The sequence below is a fragment of the Salminus brasiliensis genome, chromosome 3 (genome assembly GCF_030463535.1).
Source record: "Salminus brasiliensis chromosome 3, fSalBra1.hap2, whole genome shotgun sequence".
Taxonomy (NCBI): Eukaryota; Metazoa; Chordata; class Actinopteri; order Characiformes; family Bryconidae; genus Salminus; species Salminus brasiliensis.
In genome coordinates, this window is record NC_132880.1 from 51,214,511 (window position 1) to 51,231,893 (window position 17,383).

The 17,383-nt window shown below is 42.1% G+C and overlaps 1 protein-coding gene across 1 annotated transcript in view; it reads left to right on the top strand.

The window, feature by feature from the left end:
• The window catches only part of hivep1 (HIVEP zinc finger 1), a 76,483-nt gene that overhangs the window by 46,639 nt on the left and 12,461 nt on the right, over nt 1-17,383 (top strand). Inside the window, 1 exon segment of the mRNA XM_072676509.1 lies at nt 12,610-12,663. Coding sequence (XP_072532610.1) covers nt 12,610-12,663 — 54 coding nt within the window.

The following is a 17,383-nucleotide window of genomic DNA, read 5'->3' on the forward strand; positions in this document are numbered from 1 at the left end:
GAAATGGACAAGCGTAAGAATCTGAGACACTTTGACAAGAACCAGACTGTGATGTTCTAGATAATGACTGGGTCAGAACATCTCTAGAACATCAGCAGGCAGGTCCTGTGGGGTGTTCTCTCCCGGTATGCAGCGATCAGGACCTACCAAAAGTGCCCCAAGGAGGGGAGCTGTTGGTCATGGGTGTTCGTTGATGCTCATGGAGCCCCCCCCCCACCTCACATCTGCTGATAACGCCTTGGTGTTCCGTATGCAACAGGACACCTCCAGAGGTCTTGTGGAGTGCATGCCTTCGTCAGGTCAGACCTGTTTTTGCAGCACACTGGGGACCTGCGCTGTGGGAAGGATGTGGTTTTAATGTTCTGGCTGATCTGTGTGTTTTATTTATTGCACCAGCATTAAACAAGAGCAGTCGTAAACAGGGTTAATGAGCGAGCAGTGAACAGTGTGTGTTCTGCTTCGCCTCCTCTCAGCTCCTTTCTCCTCTCCTCCTCTTCCTCACCTTTTTTCCTCCCTCTCCCTCCTCCTGACGACGAGCTGTATCAATTTTTCACCAGCGTGCCCACGCTGTCTCAACAATCAGCAGCAATGCTGTCTACCGCTGCTGCCGCCCACTGCTTCCTGCGGGGGCAGCCTCGCCGCACACATACGCACACGTGTGCGTTTGTGTGTGTGTCTGTGTGCGTGTGTGTGTGTAATACTCAACAAACACAACACAACATGCTTTGGGGTGGATGCTTAGGGTTGTAGTGTTTGTGTTAGGTAATGGGGGGGTATAGAAATATGCTGCTTCTGGTGCATTATTCTGTCTGCATCTTAACAATAATACATATCGTGAAAATGTCTTTATATATAGACAAAAGTATTGGGACACCTGTTCATCCATTGTTTTTCTAAAATCAAGAGTATTAAAAGAGCTGATCCTGTCCAGAGAAGAAGACTTTCTACTAGATTTTGGAGAATGAGCATTGTTGTGAGGATTTGATTGCATTCAGCGACAAGAGCGTTAGTGAGGTCCGGATGTTGGATGATGATCACCACCCCACCTCATCATCCCCAACTCATCCCACCTTAAAAGTACTGGATGGAGCTCCTCCACCATCATTCCAGAGAACACAGTTACTCCACTGCTCCACAGCTCCTCAATGCTGGGGGGCTTTATACCCCTCTAGCCCACGCCTGGCATTATTAGGCAGCATGGTGCCAATAGGGTCATGATGTTGATCTGCTCCAGAGAGTCCTATTCTATTGGCAATACTTTTTCTTCTCTACAGGGACTGAATTACAAGGGGTGTCTACATATATATATATATATATATATATATATATATATATATATATATATATATATATATATATATATATATACATATATAATATGTTTATGGACACTTTTATATCGTTTCTACAAAACCAAACTCTTCGTCTTGCATCTCCATGTGAATCTGCAGTTGTTCTTAATACTGTATCAGAATTTCATGACGAATTGGACCAATAGAAATGCTCCAACCTGACTTTGTAAAGTAGCTGTTTTGGAGACACGGGGAAAGGCAGTGATGATATCCGTGTAAGTAACTATAGGCTCTCTATATTATATAACAGGTCGGCTGTGTTTGAAAGGTTAGGCTGTGCGCTGTATCTTGAGCTGTGCAGAGATGGTGCATGTTGTGAGATCGCCACACGTGGTTGTGCATTCTAAGACTGTCTGTCTGTCTGTCTGTCTGTCTCTCTCTCTGAACCCAATCCTCTCTTTATCTTCATGCATTATTAAGCATAGCCTTGGGCACTAAGTAATGGTCTTGCTTTCTCCACAACCCACTCTTACACACACATAAAAAAGCAGGTCTCCATCAGCCCCCACTCGTGCTTTTCGGAGAGCCTCCCCAAACCTGCAGTGAGAGCTGAATGTGCTGGATTGTGCTGTGTGGCGTGTTGTCTGAAGACTAAAGGGTTCGGGAAATAAAAGTCCTCTCCGTCAACTAGAGTAGAGCTCTGCAGTGCTTACCGGAGTCTGCAGCATGGTTTCTCAGTCTCTGACTCCAGCACACACACACACACACACACACACACAATGTCAGACACTGTATGTGTTTAAGCCGATGTGCTGTAAAAACATCAATAGAAAAAAAATGGAATCCACAGTTGCTGGAATAAAATCCTAACGTATGTTAAAGTGATCATCAGAGGTGTGTTTTATTACAAACTGAATTAATGTTAAAAGATCCAAAAGTATCCCAGTCTGTCTTAGACCATCATATATATACACACAGAGCGTCTATCTACGTTTTCAAGGTTGTTGGGCCACAACTGACTTGGTTTTTGGGCCCCAAATGTTGGGATTTTGGCCGGCAACTATCTGGGTGTTTACACCACGGCTGTCAGGGCTGGTGTGTCGCTGCTGTCTGGAATTTTGAGGCACAGTTTTTGGGCTGGGTGTAGCAGATATTTGGGCCACAGCTATCAAGTTTGCACATAACTAACTTGTGCTTTTGGCCACAGCTGGATTTTGAGTTTTGAGTCACAGCTGTTGCGGATTTTAGGCCACAATGTTTTTGGTCCAAAACCCGTCACAAAATTCAGGCCACAGCTCTCAAGAGTTTTGGACCATAAGTATCAGCTTTTTGGTCCACAGCTTTCAGGAATTTTAGGCCTCAACTACCGTTTTGCTTTGGGCCGTGTATATACAGTTCCATGCAAATACATATAAACATACTTGTTTATCTGTTTGACCATCACATTCTGTCTTTCCAATTCTATTCTAGTCAGAAAGCGCCGTACATTAATTTTTAGATTCTTTTTTTTGCTACTTTTCTAATATTTTTATGTTTTGTAATTTTAGCATCATTTTATTGGATGGTCGATTATAGATGGCTCATAGATGCTCACCTAACCTTAATTTTGATTCATCTTTAAAATCCCTAACCCTAATCTTAATCTAAATCTTAAATCTAACCCTAAAGGTTAAGGTTAGGGATAGGGTTAGGGTTAGAGTTAGAGTAAGGGTTAGGATTAGACTTAGGGTTAGGATTAGGAATGAGGGGTTAGAGTTAGAGTATGAGTTAGAATTGGAGTTAGGGTTAGGATTAGGGGTTAGGGTTATGGTTAGAGTTAGGATTAGGGTTAGAGTTAGGGTTAGGATTAGGGATTAGGGTTAGAGTTAGAGTAAGGGTTAGGATTAGATTTAGGGTTAGGATTAGGAATGAGGGGTTAGAGTTAGGATTAGAGTTAGAGTATGAGTTAGGATTAGATTTAGGGTTAGGATTAGGGGTTAGGGTTATGGTTAGAGTTAGGATTAGGGCTAGAGTTAGGGTTAGGATTAGGGATTAGGGTTAGAGTTAGGGTTAGGATTAGGGGTTAGGGTTAGAGTTAGGGTTAGGATTAGGGGTTAGGGTTAGGGTTAGGATTAGGGGTTAGGGTTAGGATTAGGGGTTAGAGTTAGGGTTAGGATTAGGATTAGAGTTATGGTTAGAGTTAGGATTAGGGTTAGGATTAGGGGTTAGGGTTAGAGTTAGGATTAGGATTAGGGTTAGGATTAGAGTTAGGGTTAGGATTAGGGTTAGGATTAGGGTTAGGATTAGGGTTAGGTGCAGGTTACATTCAATAGACAGTGATTCACATTCAGCGTAGAGTTCAGTTGTATTAAATACAGATTCAGCTGAATGTTAGATGAATGTCAGGTGAGCGCCTATGAGGCAGCTGTAATGGACCATCCAGGTAAAGTCTTACTTGTGTGTTTATAGTCTTTCATATATAACATCTAAAAAATGAACTTTCACAACCATAAATCCTGTTGAACTTGAAAGTATGTGCATGTCTACGCCCCTATAGAATGAGACGAGTGGGAGCTGCAGAGCGAGGGCGAGGAAGAGCTCGAGGATGATGAGCAGATGTGTAATAGAAGCTCCAGTCTGCCCTGCACTCCCCCACCCTCCTCTCTCTCTCTCCATCTCTGTGTGACAGTAATGGGGGATGGTGGTGGGGGGGGGGGGGTTGACTGTAGTTCTGGGAAAGCCCCTCCTAAAGTGCTCAGAGTCTGCAATCTCATCACAGTTCTCTCCGGCTCTCGGCGCCCGTCCTGTTCCACTGGTCAGAGCCCCTGATCTGCAGCTGTGCTGGAGCTTCTCCTTTCTGCTGGATCACACTTCCCAGCCCAGGATAACCTGTTTGTTCCCAGTACTCGTCCTGAGTTGATTGTGTTTAAAAGCTCGGCTGTGTGTTTGGTATCCGGAGCGCAATTGACATTTCCCAGCGGGGGCTGATTCATGGGCCGGGAACGCCAGGGTCATCAGGGTCGACCACAAAGGGAAATAAAAGTGTCTAATAAAAGCATAACGAGCGTGAATAGAAATCACACACCGAATGAAGGAGTGTGTGAGTTCAGGGACTCTGGAGAGAGCATGGAAATGAGTGAGGCACCCGGGCAGTTTCACACACACACACAAATGGCTATGGTGCAACTTCTTTGTGTGTGTGTGTGTGTGTTTAGGGGGAACTCCAGGATGGAGAATGCCATGTGTTTAGAATTCCGGGAATTCTGTTGCGTCTGTGTGTGTGTGTGTGTGTGTGTGTGTGTGTGTGTGTGTGTGTGTGTGTGTGTGTGTGTGTGTGTGCATGACTCTCCTTCTGATGTCATCCAGCTAGAAGGCTCTGCTAGAAATCTGCAGCTGAAGTGTTTTATTTGGTTCCGTTTCCCCAAGCTGGAGACTGAAAGTCATTCTCACGACACACCGTCCAACTCTACCCATCTGTAGACCCAAGATCTGAGTGTCATCATCAGTCAGAGAAACACTACCTAAAATCAATATTCCTGAAATTTACTAGATGTAAATTTTAGCTCTATATAACGTCCCCTAATTCTATTCCTCCACCCCCCATCTCTCAGCAGTGAGAGGGTTCTACAGCAGAAGCTCCAGATCTCATCAGATCAGATAAAGCAGCTGAACATGAATCCAGTAAAAAGGAGAAACAAGAGCTTCTCATTCTGAAGAAAGAAAGTAGTGAGATCTTGTCGGTGAGCTAGTCTGAAGAACAGAGCTCGGTTCCTCCAGGGTTCTCCTGGACGCCCCCCAGTCCAGCCAGCACAGCATGGAGGATGTGTTCAACTCCATCAGCAGCAGCAGCAGCAGCAGCAGCTCACCTGATTGACCATCATTAAGCCCTGATTTACCACCAAACCAGGTGTTGATCTGAGGAGAACTCTAAATAATACTAGACTCCATGAGGAGAACTCTGGAGATGTTCTAATGATGAACACAGTGATGGAGAACCTCCACCACCTTCTGTAGGAGTGATATTATTAGTGTTTATTATAATATCAGTGATTTACTGAGGAAATTATAATTATACAATTCAGTTATTTTATAATTGTCTTAATTAGAATGAAAAGTGAACCATAGCAAGATAATGTTTTAATAAAGTAGTAAAAGACTATATTTGCTTCAAAATATCTAGTAACTAAACAACATTACATGTACACACATTTTACTGTGTAGCATTACTTTTATTCATAACACTGATGTGTATATATGGTAATATTGTCATAATTTCACAATAACGTAATTAGTCTTAGAAATGTAACATTTATGCTCTTAACTTATTAATGTGAGGTAATTAATATAACTTAATTAATATGGGGTATTACGAATGACCAACCTGAAAATGTGTTAAAAACAAAAATGGTAAAACTTTTATTATTTATAGATCCTGTATTACATCATTACTGCAAGTTATTACTTAAATAATTTTACATTCCAATATTTGTAAAATAAATGAAATTAATAGACAAGATGTTATATTATTGGGCAAATTGTTTAATTATTTGTTAATTTCCAGGCAAATTATTATTACTAAAATGACTAAATTACTTTTAGTCATTATTGAATTATTTAGTAGGCATGATACCGTTTTTACATTATCTGTCAAGTTATTACATTATAAGTTGTAAGTCATTATTTGGTAATATTATATTATTATATTATTTAGACAAGTTATCACATTAGTGAAGTTATCACATCATTACTCGTTATTACTTTATTAGTCAAGAGCACAATCTGACATTCTGGTGTTTTTTTACATTTTTATGAAATTATTACAATATTAAATGATACAATAAAGAAAACATCAGGTTATTTAAATAGACTTAGGCTGACTCTGTGCCTGTCATGTTTCTTAAGAGTAACCCGCTACATTTGTTTACACATTGTGTGTGTGTGAGGAAGTGTGTGTGTTCTTGAACAGTAGTTCTACTTTTGTACGTGACTCAGCAAAGAAACGACAGTCCATGTATTACACACAGACCTGCACCTCCCTGCACACACTCTCTCACACAGGCTGCATGTAGGAACTTCATGCTTGGTCAGGCATCGACTGTACATCCCCTGATGTATCTTCACGCTCCATTGTGTGTGTATGTATGTGTGTGTGTGTGTGTGTGTGTGTGTGTGTGTGTGTGTGTATGTGTGTGTTTGCGTGTGTGTGTGCTCTAATCATGCTAGCCATCACTTTCAATGCGCCATAACAAGTCATGTTATCAGGCAAATGACTTTAACCTTTAGCTGTCTATTCTGCTGTTTGTCCAAACATGCCGCATGAGGAAGCTAACTGGAACTAAGCCACGGATGTCGAGTGGGGCGGGTTTCTCTGAGGATCCTGCCCTGAATAACCAAGAGTCTCAAAGTCTCAAAATAGCCCAAGTTCATTAGCTGAGTGAAATATTACATATGTCCATATGATACTTTAAGCTGCACTCATTGCTGAAACAGATGTGCAAATGCACACACACACGCAGCTTGTCTAGTCCCTGTAGAGAAGAAGAACTGCCAATAGAATAGGACTCTCTGGAGCAGATCAACATCATGACCCTATTGGCTCCATGCTGCCTAATAATGCCAGGCGTGGGCTAGAGGGGTGTAAAGCCCCCCAGCATTGAGGAGCTGTGGAGCAGTGGAGGTGCTGTGTTCTCTGGAATGATGGTGGAGGAGCTCCATCCAGTACTTTTGGGATGAGTTGGGTTTGGGGGTGAGGTGGGGTGGTGATCATCATCCAACATTCTTGTAACTGAATGCAATCAAATCCTCACAGCAATCCTCCTCCAAAATCTAGTAGAGAGTCTGGACAGAACGGGTCCAACAAAAGCAGTATCAACTCTTTTAATACGCTTGATTTCAGAAGAAGCAGTGAATGGTGTCCCAATACTTTAGTCCATTTAGTGTATGGTATAACCATTAGCTTTAATGCGTTAATGAAAGGTATTATACTTGTTAAGAGATTTGCCGTGACTCCAGATCGCTCATTAGTCCAAGGGTCTGTGAAACCTGAAGAGGCTTGATTCACCACTCACTCGCAGCAATTAAGACTGTGGCATTATTTCTGTCTCTCTCTCTTTGACTCTGCCGTGAGAGAGGGGTGCACTCTTCAGTGCAGTCAGCGTTTAGAAATGTTCTCATGCTTCTGCTAACTGTCTCTCTGCGGATACGCGAGACGGGCAACACTGATTGATTAAATACGTTTGACTTTTCATTTTCTCTTAGCGACATAGGGCTAAAATTGGCTTAATGGCTCGTCGTGACGGGGTGGTAATGACGCAAACCGATCCAAATTTAAGTGGAAGAGCCGTAACGGTGATGTCACCAGCTCCAAAGTGGCAAGTCTCGCCGCCCCCGCACTGCTTTTACTCACCCAGTCATTAAAACGCTAGACTCTACGCGCATTAAATGTCCATTAGCTGCCGGCTCATTAGCACACGTGTGCGACTGGCAGGTGACGAGGATTCTTGGTCGTCTTTGCAGTGGTAACCAGGGGAATTCTCAGCACTCGCTTGATGACCAAAGCACCCGTTTGCAAACCTTCACCGCCTCCTAAGAATGTTGCCTTGACTACATTCTTCACAAAGACCTTCTTATCTTCTCATCAGTGGGCCGCTGATTCCTCTACACCTACCCTCCTCCTTAAACAGCGTAGTTTTACCCCCTTGGATCAGCCGTAAGATTAGAACCACTGCCAGCTGAAGTAGAGGAAGAACACTGCTGATCTGGGTCCAGTGTCTCCTGTCTGTCGAGGGGTGGATCTACATATTAGGCAGTGAGTGAAGAACAGTCAGTTCTTGAAGATGATGAAGGTGATGAAGCAGGAAAAATGGACAAGCGTAAGAATCTGAGACACTTTGACCAGAACCAGACTGTGATGTTCTAGATAATGACTGGGTCAGAACATCTCCAGAATATTACCAGGCAGGTCCTGTGGGGTCTTCCTGGCAGTGGTCAGTACTGACTTACCAAAAGTGCTCCATGGAGTGACAGTTGTTGCTTATGGTGCCCAAGACTCCACCTTTAGTGCCCTATGCAATATTAGACAGGTGGTTTTAATGTTATGGCTGATGAGTGTGAGAGTTAAAGTCTATTGAAAGCCTATATGTACAATTACTGTTTACATTATTATTTACTAATTTATTAATTATCATTCCAAAATGAGCTGATGATCCATTTTCGGTGTCAGAAAACGACAACAATTATCAGTGACCTCATCTCCTCATCTCCTCGTACATTTCTGTTGACTTTTAAGGGTTAAAGGTCCCATCCCGATCCTCTGAAACTGCAGAGGAGCTGCCCCTGGACTAGTGCTTAGGTTACGTAGCTTGAACAGCTGTTTGGGGGCAGTGGTTACAGAGGATACAGCAGTCTTGAGCTTTTAAAATACGTACAAGACCCCCCTGTATGTTGGGCAGCAGAAGCTGGATGGAGATCGCATTACTGTAAACTAGTCACACCATGACCGTGTGTGTGTGTGTGTGTGTGTGTGTGTGTGTGTGTGTGTGTGTTTTGGTTATGTTTCACTTCTTGTTTCATTCTTATTTTGCCTCGGCTTCAACTTCCTGCGAGGTCACCAGACCATAATGTTTTTGCACTTCATCAGAAGGAACTGAGGTGGACCCTGCTCACACTGTACTGTATTTCTTACAGTAAATCTTCTCCGTATCGTCCAGTATCTGAGGAACAGCTTCACTGGGATGACCGTCAAAGCTGAGTGAGTGCGGCAGTGCGTGGTGATTGTCTCAGCAGTAAAGACCGAGTTGAAACTGTGCACCATGCAGACCTTCACATCATGACCCCCATCCCCCCTTCCTTTAGGAGGAGGACTGGCTTCGTTCTTCTGATCTCTGCACACTGTTAGTCCTGTACCCTTCCCTGTACCTCATTAACTCTGGGCCTCAGTCAGGTGGTGTACGTACCTCGGGCTCTAAGGCTCTAATGCCTTCTAATGTCTCGAGGAGCTTTGATTCCAGCTTTCAATCTACTACTGAAAAAGGATCATCATCATCATCATCATCATCATCATCCTGTAAACTGCAAGCCTAAACCACCACACACTTGCCTTAAGTCCTGAATAGGCTGAATAGGCTTGCTTATGTGGTTTCTCACAGGTTTCCTGAGAAACATGAGAAACCTGGTGGTCTTTGCTCACATTAGATGCAAACAAAATATCCTGAACACCAATATTTTGGCTTCTGAACATCTCACCCTTTCAGAAGAGCCATTACCTCTGTCAGTGATGCAATTGTGGCACTTAGCTCAACAGTAGTCCGTCTTCATTTCTGGAACTGCACCGAGCATTTCAGCGTTGCGCTGTAACACCCATGCCGAGCTTGACCACAGCCTCGCCCTGGCAGGTCTGCAAAGCTCCCACCGGACGGGGGTTCCCGTTAGCGGTCACATATTTAACAGCCGTAATCCGAGCCCTCGTTTAGAGCCATTACTTTGTTAGCCCGTAAGATCTGTGCGTGATCAGGCCAGCTCAGGGGAGTGTGGTTATGGAAGACAGATGGGCTGAAAAAGTGTGAGGAGAGAAGGCTCCGAAATCCCCTCCCCGGCCTCTGATGTTCTGTTATTCGCAGTTTGGCTGAGCGACATCGCCCATGACACAGGTCTGCCTGGGGTCAGGTTTGGCCCGCTGAGAAGGATGGATGGCGGATGAACGCTGGGATGAGGGGAGGGTTTATTTTGGAGGGTTTGTTCTCTGGCAAATACACATTCACTTGCCCATCCCGTGCAGCCTGTGTGTGTGTGTACACAGCTTGTGTCCTGGTTACTGTGTTTTTGTTTAGTGACAGATGCCACAGTGGTTAATGGTGGTGGTGCTGCTGGGGCGGGCTGGTCTTATGTAATGTAAAAAGTGTTCCTGGAGCAGGGGGAGGTGGTTAATTGAGAGAGAGAGAGAGAGAGAGAGAGAGAGAGAGAGAGAAGGGTGGGACTGCAGTACACTCATGGTGACATAATACTCTGACCTCGGACATGGGTTCCCCCGCCAGCCCTCCCTCTCCCCATACTCTTCCCGGCAGCACTGTGTACTTTAACACACCACACATTCTCACCAAATCCCGGCTGACGAACATTTGCCGCGGCTGTTTCAGAGGCATCAGCTCTTTTCCGAGGTTCCTTTCCGAAGCTGGTTTATTCCCTTGCGTCTCAATGTGGCGAGACAACAAACAAACGGATGCCTTCTCGTAACTAGGGACGCACCGATATGGGGAATGTGGAGCAATGCCGATATCTGATGTTCTTCATTTGGGCTTGCACAACATTAACCCATTGAAAGCCGTGGTTATTATTTAACTGTTAGGAATTGTTTAGTTTAGCCGATATTGGGGAGTCCCACAGGGTTCTATTCTAGGGTCTATAAAACTGGGGTTGAAGATAAATGTTGCACCCATTTCTAACACAGGTGTGTAAATACACACAGCTTGTCTTGTGCTGCCAATAGAATAGGACTCTCTGGAGCAGATAAACTCTAACGCTGTTGTTGCTGAATGCAATCAAATCTTCACAGCAATTCTACTCCAAAATCTAGTAGAAAGTCTTCTTCCCTGGACAGTAGAGACAGTTATTCCAACAAAAGCAGCATCAACTCTTTTTAATACTCTTGATTTCAGAAGAAACAGAGAATGAGCAGGTGTCCGAATACTTTTGTCTATTGTAGATCACTTTATTAATCCCAGAAGGAAAGCCACACATTACAGCAGTGCAAGTTAGTGGATGCAATGGGAATTGCAAAAATAAATATATTTATAAAAATGCAAATTAAGAAAATAAAATCAAGGACAGGATAATAATGTAAAATATCATCAAGTTACATCAAAAAATAAATATGACAGCAATGCAGTTCTGTAAAGAGTGAAGAACTCGGTCACCTAAACATTCTGCTCTTCAGGAATACAGTAAATACTCCATCAAATATGAAATATTGCTTTTATTTAAATAAACAGATCTGCAGATGCATTATTACATTATTGAAATTATTGCATCCCTGTTTAGTTCATTAAAAATGAAATCTGGCAGTTTTGCCATCAGCCATTGGCTAGGAATACCCCGATCACTCAGAGCTTCTGGCAGAAATAATCTTATAAAGTTTTGATTTGATAACGATATCATCACTGTTATGTAAAAATCCTGTATCTCCATTTTTACTGTTTCTCACTTTTCTCCAGAATGTGAATCTGCAGTTGTTCTTTACATTGTAGCAGAATTTCATGATGAACGAACCAATAGAAATGCTCCAAAATGAGGCTGAATAAAATCTTTTACACTGACTTCCACTGAAAGTGAAGAAGGGCTATTTTCTCCTGTAAAGCTGCTGATCCGGAGATACAAGGTTTTTGTGGGACAGTGATGATGTGTTTTTTTTGTAGAGCAGATTTGTGGTGAAAACATTTTTCATTCATGGCAACTTTTCTGCTTTTTGACCACCTTGGTTTGCTTGAACTGTTGTTTTTGTGCATGACAGCATATATATATAGTGTGTGTGTGTGTGTGTGTGTGTGTGTGTGTGTGTGTGTGTTTGAAGCCTGTGAGGGTGAAAGGAGAAAAAGAGATCATCCCATACTCCCCCCTACACACACACACACACACACACTCACACTGTACCGGCCAGCTCCAGCTTATATAATGATCATTAATTACACTCCAATATTGTGCACACTCATATGTAACACCCTCCTACACACCAGGAGAGATGGAGAAAATATGAAATGTCTCCTCCGCATATGAGAATGTAGGAGATTATAAAAAAACAAATGCCCCCCCGAGGGAGATATTTAAAGGAAGTCAGGACAGGGTATCTGTTTTTTTTAAACAAATGACAGCTTTCATTTTTACACACATTTCTAATGGATGAAGTTTTTTTATCAGTTTGTGGATCAGACTGAATTTAATATTTTGCTTAATATCTGTACTGTACATGGTTTATATCTCAGTTTATAGTAAAAACTGTATAGTGGTATCTATATATGTGTAGGTGTGTGTGTGTATATATATATATATATATATATATATATATATATATATATATATATATATATATATATATATATATAAACCAATTAAATAAGTAAGAACAAAGAATTCACACACAGTGAGTGTTAATGTAGCATATTTGTAAGTGGTCTAGAGCTCCATAATTCATACCGCTTTGTTTCTGTAAATTTACTATATTTCTGTATATTTGTATTTCTTTCTGTATATGTTATATGATGTATTCTGTATTGTTAGTTTAGGCTGTTTTATGGATTGGAGATAAATATGATTAAATATTTTTTTTTTTTCTCTTTTTCTGTTGCAGATAAGATTGAAGAGGCACAGAAGGAGCTCAAGGAGCCCAAAGCTGCTCAGAAAGGTAATCCTCACTTTTTTGCAGTAATAGAAAATGTATCAGTGAATCTGATGCACAAGTTATAAAGTAAAAAAAAGGTTTTTTTTATGATTGTGACAACATGCTGCTTTCACCCTCACAGTGCAGGTAGTATTATATGACATATGGAGGATTTGTAGCTAACGGGTGGGGTTTGAGGGTGATTTTCCGATTGGAGAATAAATTGGAGAAAAAGGCATTATGAATGTTAACTGTTAATAAACAAAACTCCTATTTCATTTATTTGTTGTTTATATTAAATAAATATTAAATTCAGACTGGTTCAGATTTATGTCTATTAAAAGCCAGATAAAGACAGAAACAGCTTGTCTGATTTTTTCATGTCTGTTTATTCGGTTTATTTCATTCATTATGAAATTCTGACACAGCTGCCAGACTCCCATTATATATTACAAACTTAAAAACATCAAAAATGAAGATGAAAAGTGCTGCACACACACAGTGCACATTACACACACGTCATATTCCATAAGCCTGTGCACCAAGTTACCAAAAACGCAAGCGAAACATTAACTGGTAGATGTGTAATTTGGAAGTAAATCTAAAAGTAATTGGAAAAGGCCAAACCAAAACCTCCCAGCCATAAACGTTGAGTTATGGCTTCCTCCAATTAGTCGGCCATGACTGAAAACGCTTCACAACACATTACTTAGCTCAGACCAAGCTTCCCAACACACATTCCCTCGTGTCTCCTGTTCCCTCGGCCTTCCCCTTGTTGTAAAATACACAACAACAGCGCGTTCACCGTCTGACAGCAGCAGCTCGTTAAACCAAACGAACAGCGGGGACTGAAAATAGCGATGTGTGTCTTTAGCGGGCTTGATGCACTGCCACACCTCCTGGTGGCTCTTTTGTCTGTGTGTGTGTTTGTATGTGTGTGTGTGTGTGTGTGTGTGTGAATACATGTGTTCTGGTGGTCTGGACCGCCAGGCTATTTGTGGGGGCCATTGTTGGCTGGTGAGGGCGCTGCAGAGTTGCTGTGTTGCAGCGGTGATTAGAGCTTCTAGAGGGTTCTGCTGTTTTCCTCCAGCTGCAGCCACCACAGGCTTCAGGCCTGGTGCACAACAGACGTGTGATTAGACCTGGAAAACTGCACACTGGGACCACTGTAGAGTCTCTTGCTGGCCACAAAACTCCAGGGACATCCATTTAAATCCCATGTTTTGGGTTGCTTATTTTAAAGCAGGCGACACATTCGAGCCGTGATGCTGCGTAGCAGAAGTTTGGGGACGTTCCGAAGGCAAATGTTTGATGAATTGATTTTTGTGATGTTTTGGAAAAGTACAGCTAATAGGGATCATTAATGATGATTCCTATCCAGACACTGCTGTTAATGAGTGAGTTCAGCTGCTTTACGGAGCAAGCACAGCTTGTTTAATCACCATAGAAAAGCACTGCCAGTGTAACAGGAAGCTCTGGAGCAGCCATGCATGAGTCTACAGACCCCGTGCCCAATGCCATCTGGTAGGTAGAGGGGTGTAAAGCCCTGCAGCACTGAGCTGTGGTGGAGCAGTAGAGCAGAAGTCTCTAGAGTGCTGGAACTCCAGCCAACACCTCTTGATCGAGACCTAATTATTCATTATCTGTACCTGACCTCACTAGCTTCAAGTTTATCTGTCACTTGCACATCATTTCAGGACATACATGCATTCAAATGCTTGGGGTGAGGCTCAGGAAATCACTCTACAGAAGGGCAGGATAATATATATGTGTAGTAAAAAACAAAAATAAACAACAGAACAACAAAATTAAACAAAATAAATTAGTAAAAATTAAATTATATATATATATATATATATATATATATATACATAAATACATACATATACATATATACATAAATGAATATACACAAAATATACAGGAGGGATGTATTTAGAAACACTGTATAGGAACATTTTGTATAGGCAGCCTAATCTAAGAAATCCAGAATCTAGTGTAAGGCCTTAGCAGATGGGTCAAGGCTGCAGCAGTGGGAAAAAACAAACTCCCTATTATTACCCTTGATTTCAAAAGCAGCTCTGGGGGAACAGGTGTCTACAAACATTTGGACATGTATGCCACTTTTTCAGTAATGGTGTAAGAAAACTGATATATGAAAATAATGTAATATGTTTAGCAATGATTTATCAATTCTCAAAAACACAGTATTGATTATTGATTAATATGTAAAGCCTGGTGTCAGACATTGATTCTTTTAGTGTTGTGTTTAAACCCTGACCACTAGAGGGCAGTGTAGTACTCTTCAGATCCCACTGTTCTGATTGGATAAACAGTACACCTTTCTTATACTCAGATTTTATGTGTATGATGGCGTGTTTTTATACTTTTAATATCCTAAAATTTTATTTTTTGAAAATTTGCAGTATCTTATCACAGTATTGCAGTAAACTGAATTGTAGCTCCTGTATCGTGATGTGTATCGCCAGGTTCTAGCCAAAACACAGCCCAGTTGTTTAGTGATCCTGCCAGTAGATGAGCCTGCTAAAAGGCTTAGAAAGTGATGTAATTTGATAGCCAGCGCAGGAGGTCAGGTCAACCTTCTCACCTTACTTTATTCTTATACTCAACTGGGCATCGTCTTCTTACCTCATCAGCTTAAACCGATCCTTTTAGAAAGCTCCTGTTTAGAGTGTGTTAAGCCTCTCCAGCCCTTGGCTTCCTCTGCGTTTATTGTGGCGGCAGATTTATCGTGTCTCCTAAATAGAGGTTAGCCAGGTATTCCTAAACCCCTTTGAAAATACCACAGCCAGTGATGTCATTTGGCCTGTCTATCAAATTTTAATCCTGAAGGTGGGCAATAGTTAACAGTAGTAGAGTAGTCTGGGCTATGCATGGACGTGCCAAAGAGTGCCAGATTTGAAATGGAACGTACATGTTTAATGGATGCACACCATATTTACAAGATAGGAAATTTGCATGCAGAAACCTCATATACTATCTGGACAAAAGTATTGGGACACCTGCTGAAATCAAGGGTATTAAAAGAGCTATTCCTGCTTTTGTTGGAGTAACTGTCTCTACTGTCCAATATTGATATGTAAAATATTGATTATGTTCCAAAATGACCTGGAATAAGATCTTTAACATCACAAGAGATTTTACTTTTCTGTAAAGCTGCTGTTCTGGACACTATGTATCCAAATATTTGTGGACACCACTTTTTACTACTTTACATTGCACCCATTGCTGACACAGCTTGTCTAGTCCCTGTAGAGTAGTACTGCCAATAGAATAGGACTCTCTGAAGCAGATCAACATAGATGTTTTGGAACTGTTTGCTGTGGAATGATGGTGCACCACCCAATATGTTTGAGAGTTGGGGAGTTAAAATGAACAAGAGCTTCTCATTCTGAAGAAAGTAGTGAGATCTTGTCGGTGAGCTAGTCTAAAGAACAGAGCTCGGTTCTTCCAGGTTTCACCTGGACGCCCCCCAGTCCAGCCAGCACAGCGTGGAGGATGTGTTCACCTCCATCAGCAGCAGCAGCAGCAGCAGCTCACCTGATTTACCATCATTAAGCCCTGATTCACCATCAAACCAGGTGTTGATCTAAGGAGAACTCTAAATAATACTAGACTCCATGAGGAGAACTTTGGAGATGTTGTAATGATGCATTGGTAGAACTCACTACTGTTGGAAAACATGTCTGATAGAATCCTGCTTACACTTGGCAGTTCTTGGGGAATTCCTTAAACGTCCAGGAAACGGTGACCAAGCAGAACTACCCAAAGCCACTTCTCTAACCACTCTTGGTGCCAATCAAAACAAACAAGGGAAACCCCAATCTGGGAGGGGTTGCTTCAGATGTTACAACTAGGCAACACACTTTTTATAAGCATTCAGCCTGAGACGCACAAAAGCCCCTCTGTACATTACCACTGGGAGACCAAGCATGGAAAATGTTTTCCATTGTGCCTGTTTGTGTGCAATTATGAATAAGTGAGAGCCTTATTCACGCTTGCCATATTAACTGTGATTCACTTTGTGCCAGGCATTGACTTAAGTGCCAGGTATGTTCTACAGCCCTTGCAGTTTTTATACAATAAAGGATTGACCCATCTGTCTAATAGCGAGCTCATTTTCTCCCTCGCAAACGAATGCAAGTATAAACGTGTGCTCAGGCGAAGTATTCCTGTCCTGTACTCAAGGTCTGACGACTGGTAGAGCACACAGCTCTCATTATAGTGAGAAAATGAAGCAAATAATTACAGATTTTCTCCTGTATTCTCACACCGATGCGTGCTGGTAAGAGGGAAATAGCGAGAGAAAGCTGGCTGAGATATAAAAATAAGAGGGAGAGAGAGAGAGCGAGAGCGAGGGAGAGATGGAGAAAGTGAGAGAGAGAGAGAGAGAGAGAGAGAGACAGAGATAGAGAGTGGGTTTTCAACATAATGATGCGTGGGCCTCAGTAGCTTCAGAGATCGAGCAGCAGAGGAGAACTTCCAGAACCCAAAACAGAAACTCATCTTCACATTAGCTTTTGGAGACGGAATCCAGAGGTCAACTTTGAACTGCTTTAGTGAAGAGGCTGGATTTTTCATCTGATAGAGAGTGATGTTCCTACACAGGTATTTTGGGTGCAGTTTCATTGCGCGAGTGACGGCTTCTTATGTGAGGTGCATTTGATCATTTTTGGAGAGACGTTTTATTTGTAGTTTTAGTTGTGGAGCTGATTTGCATGGT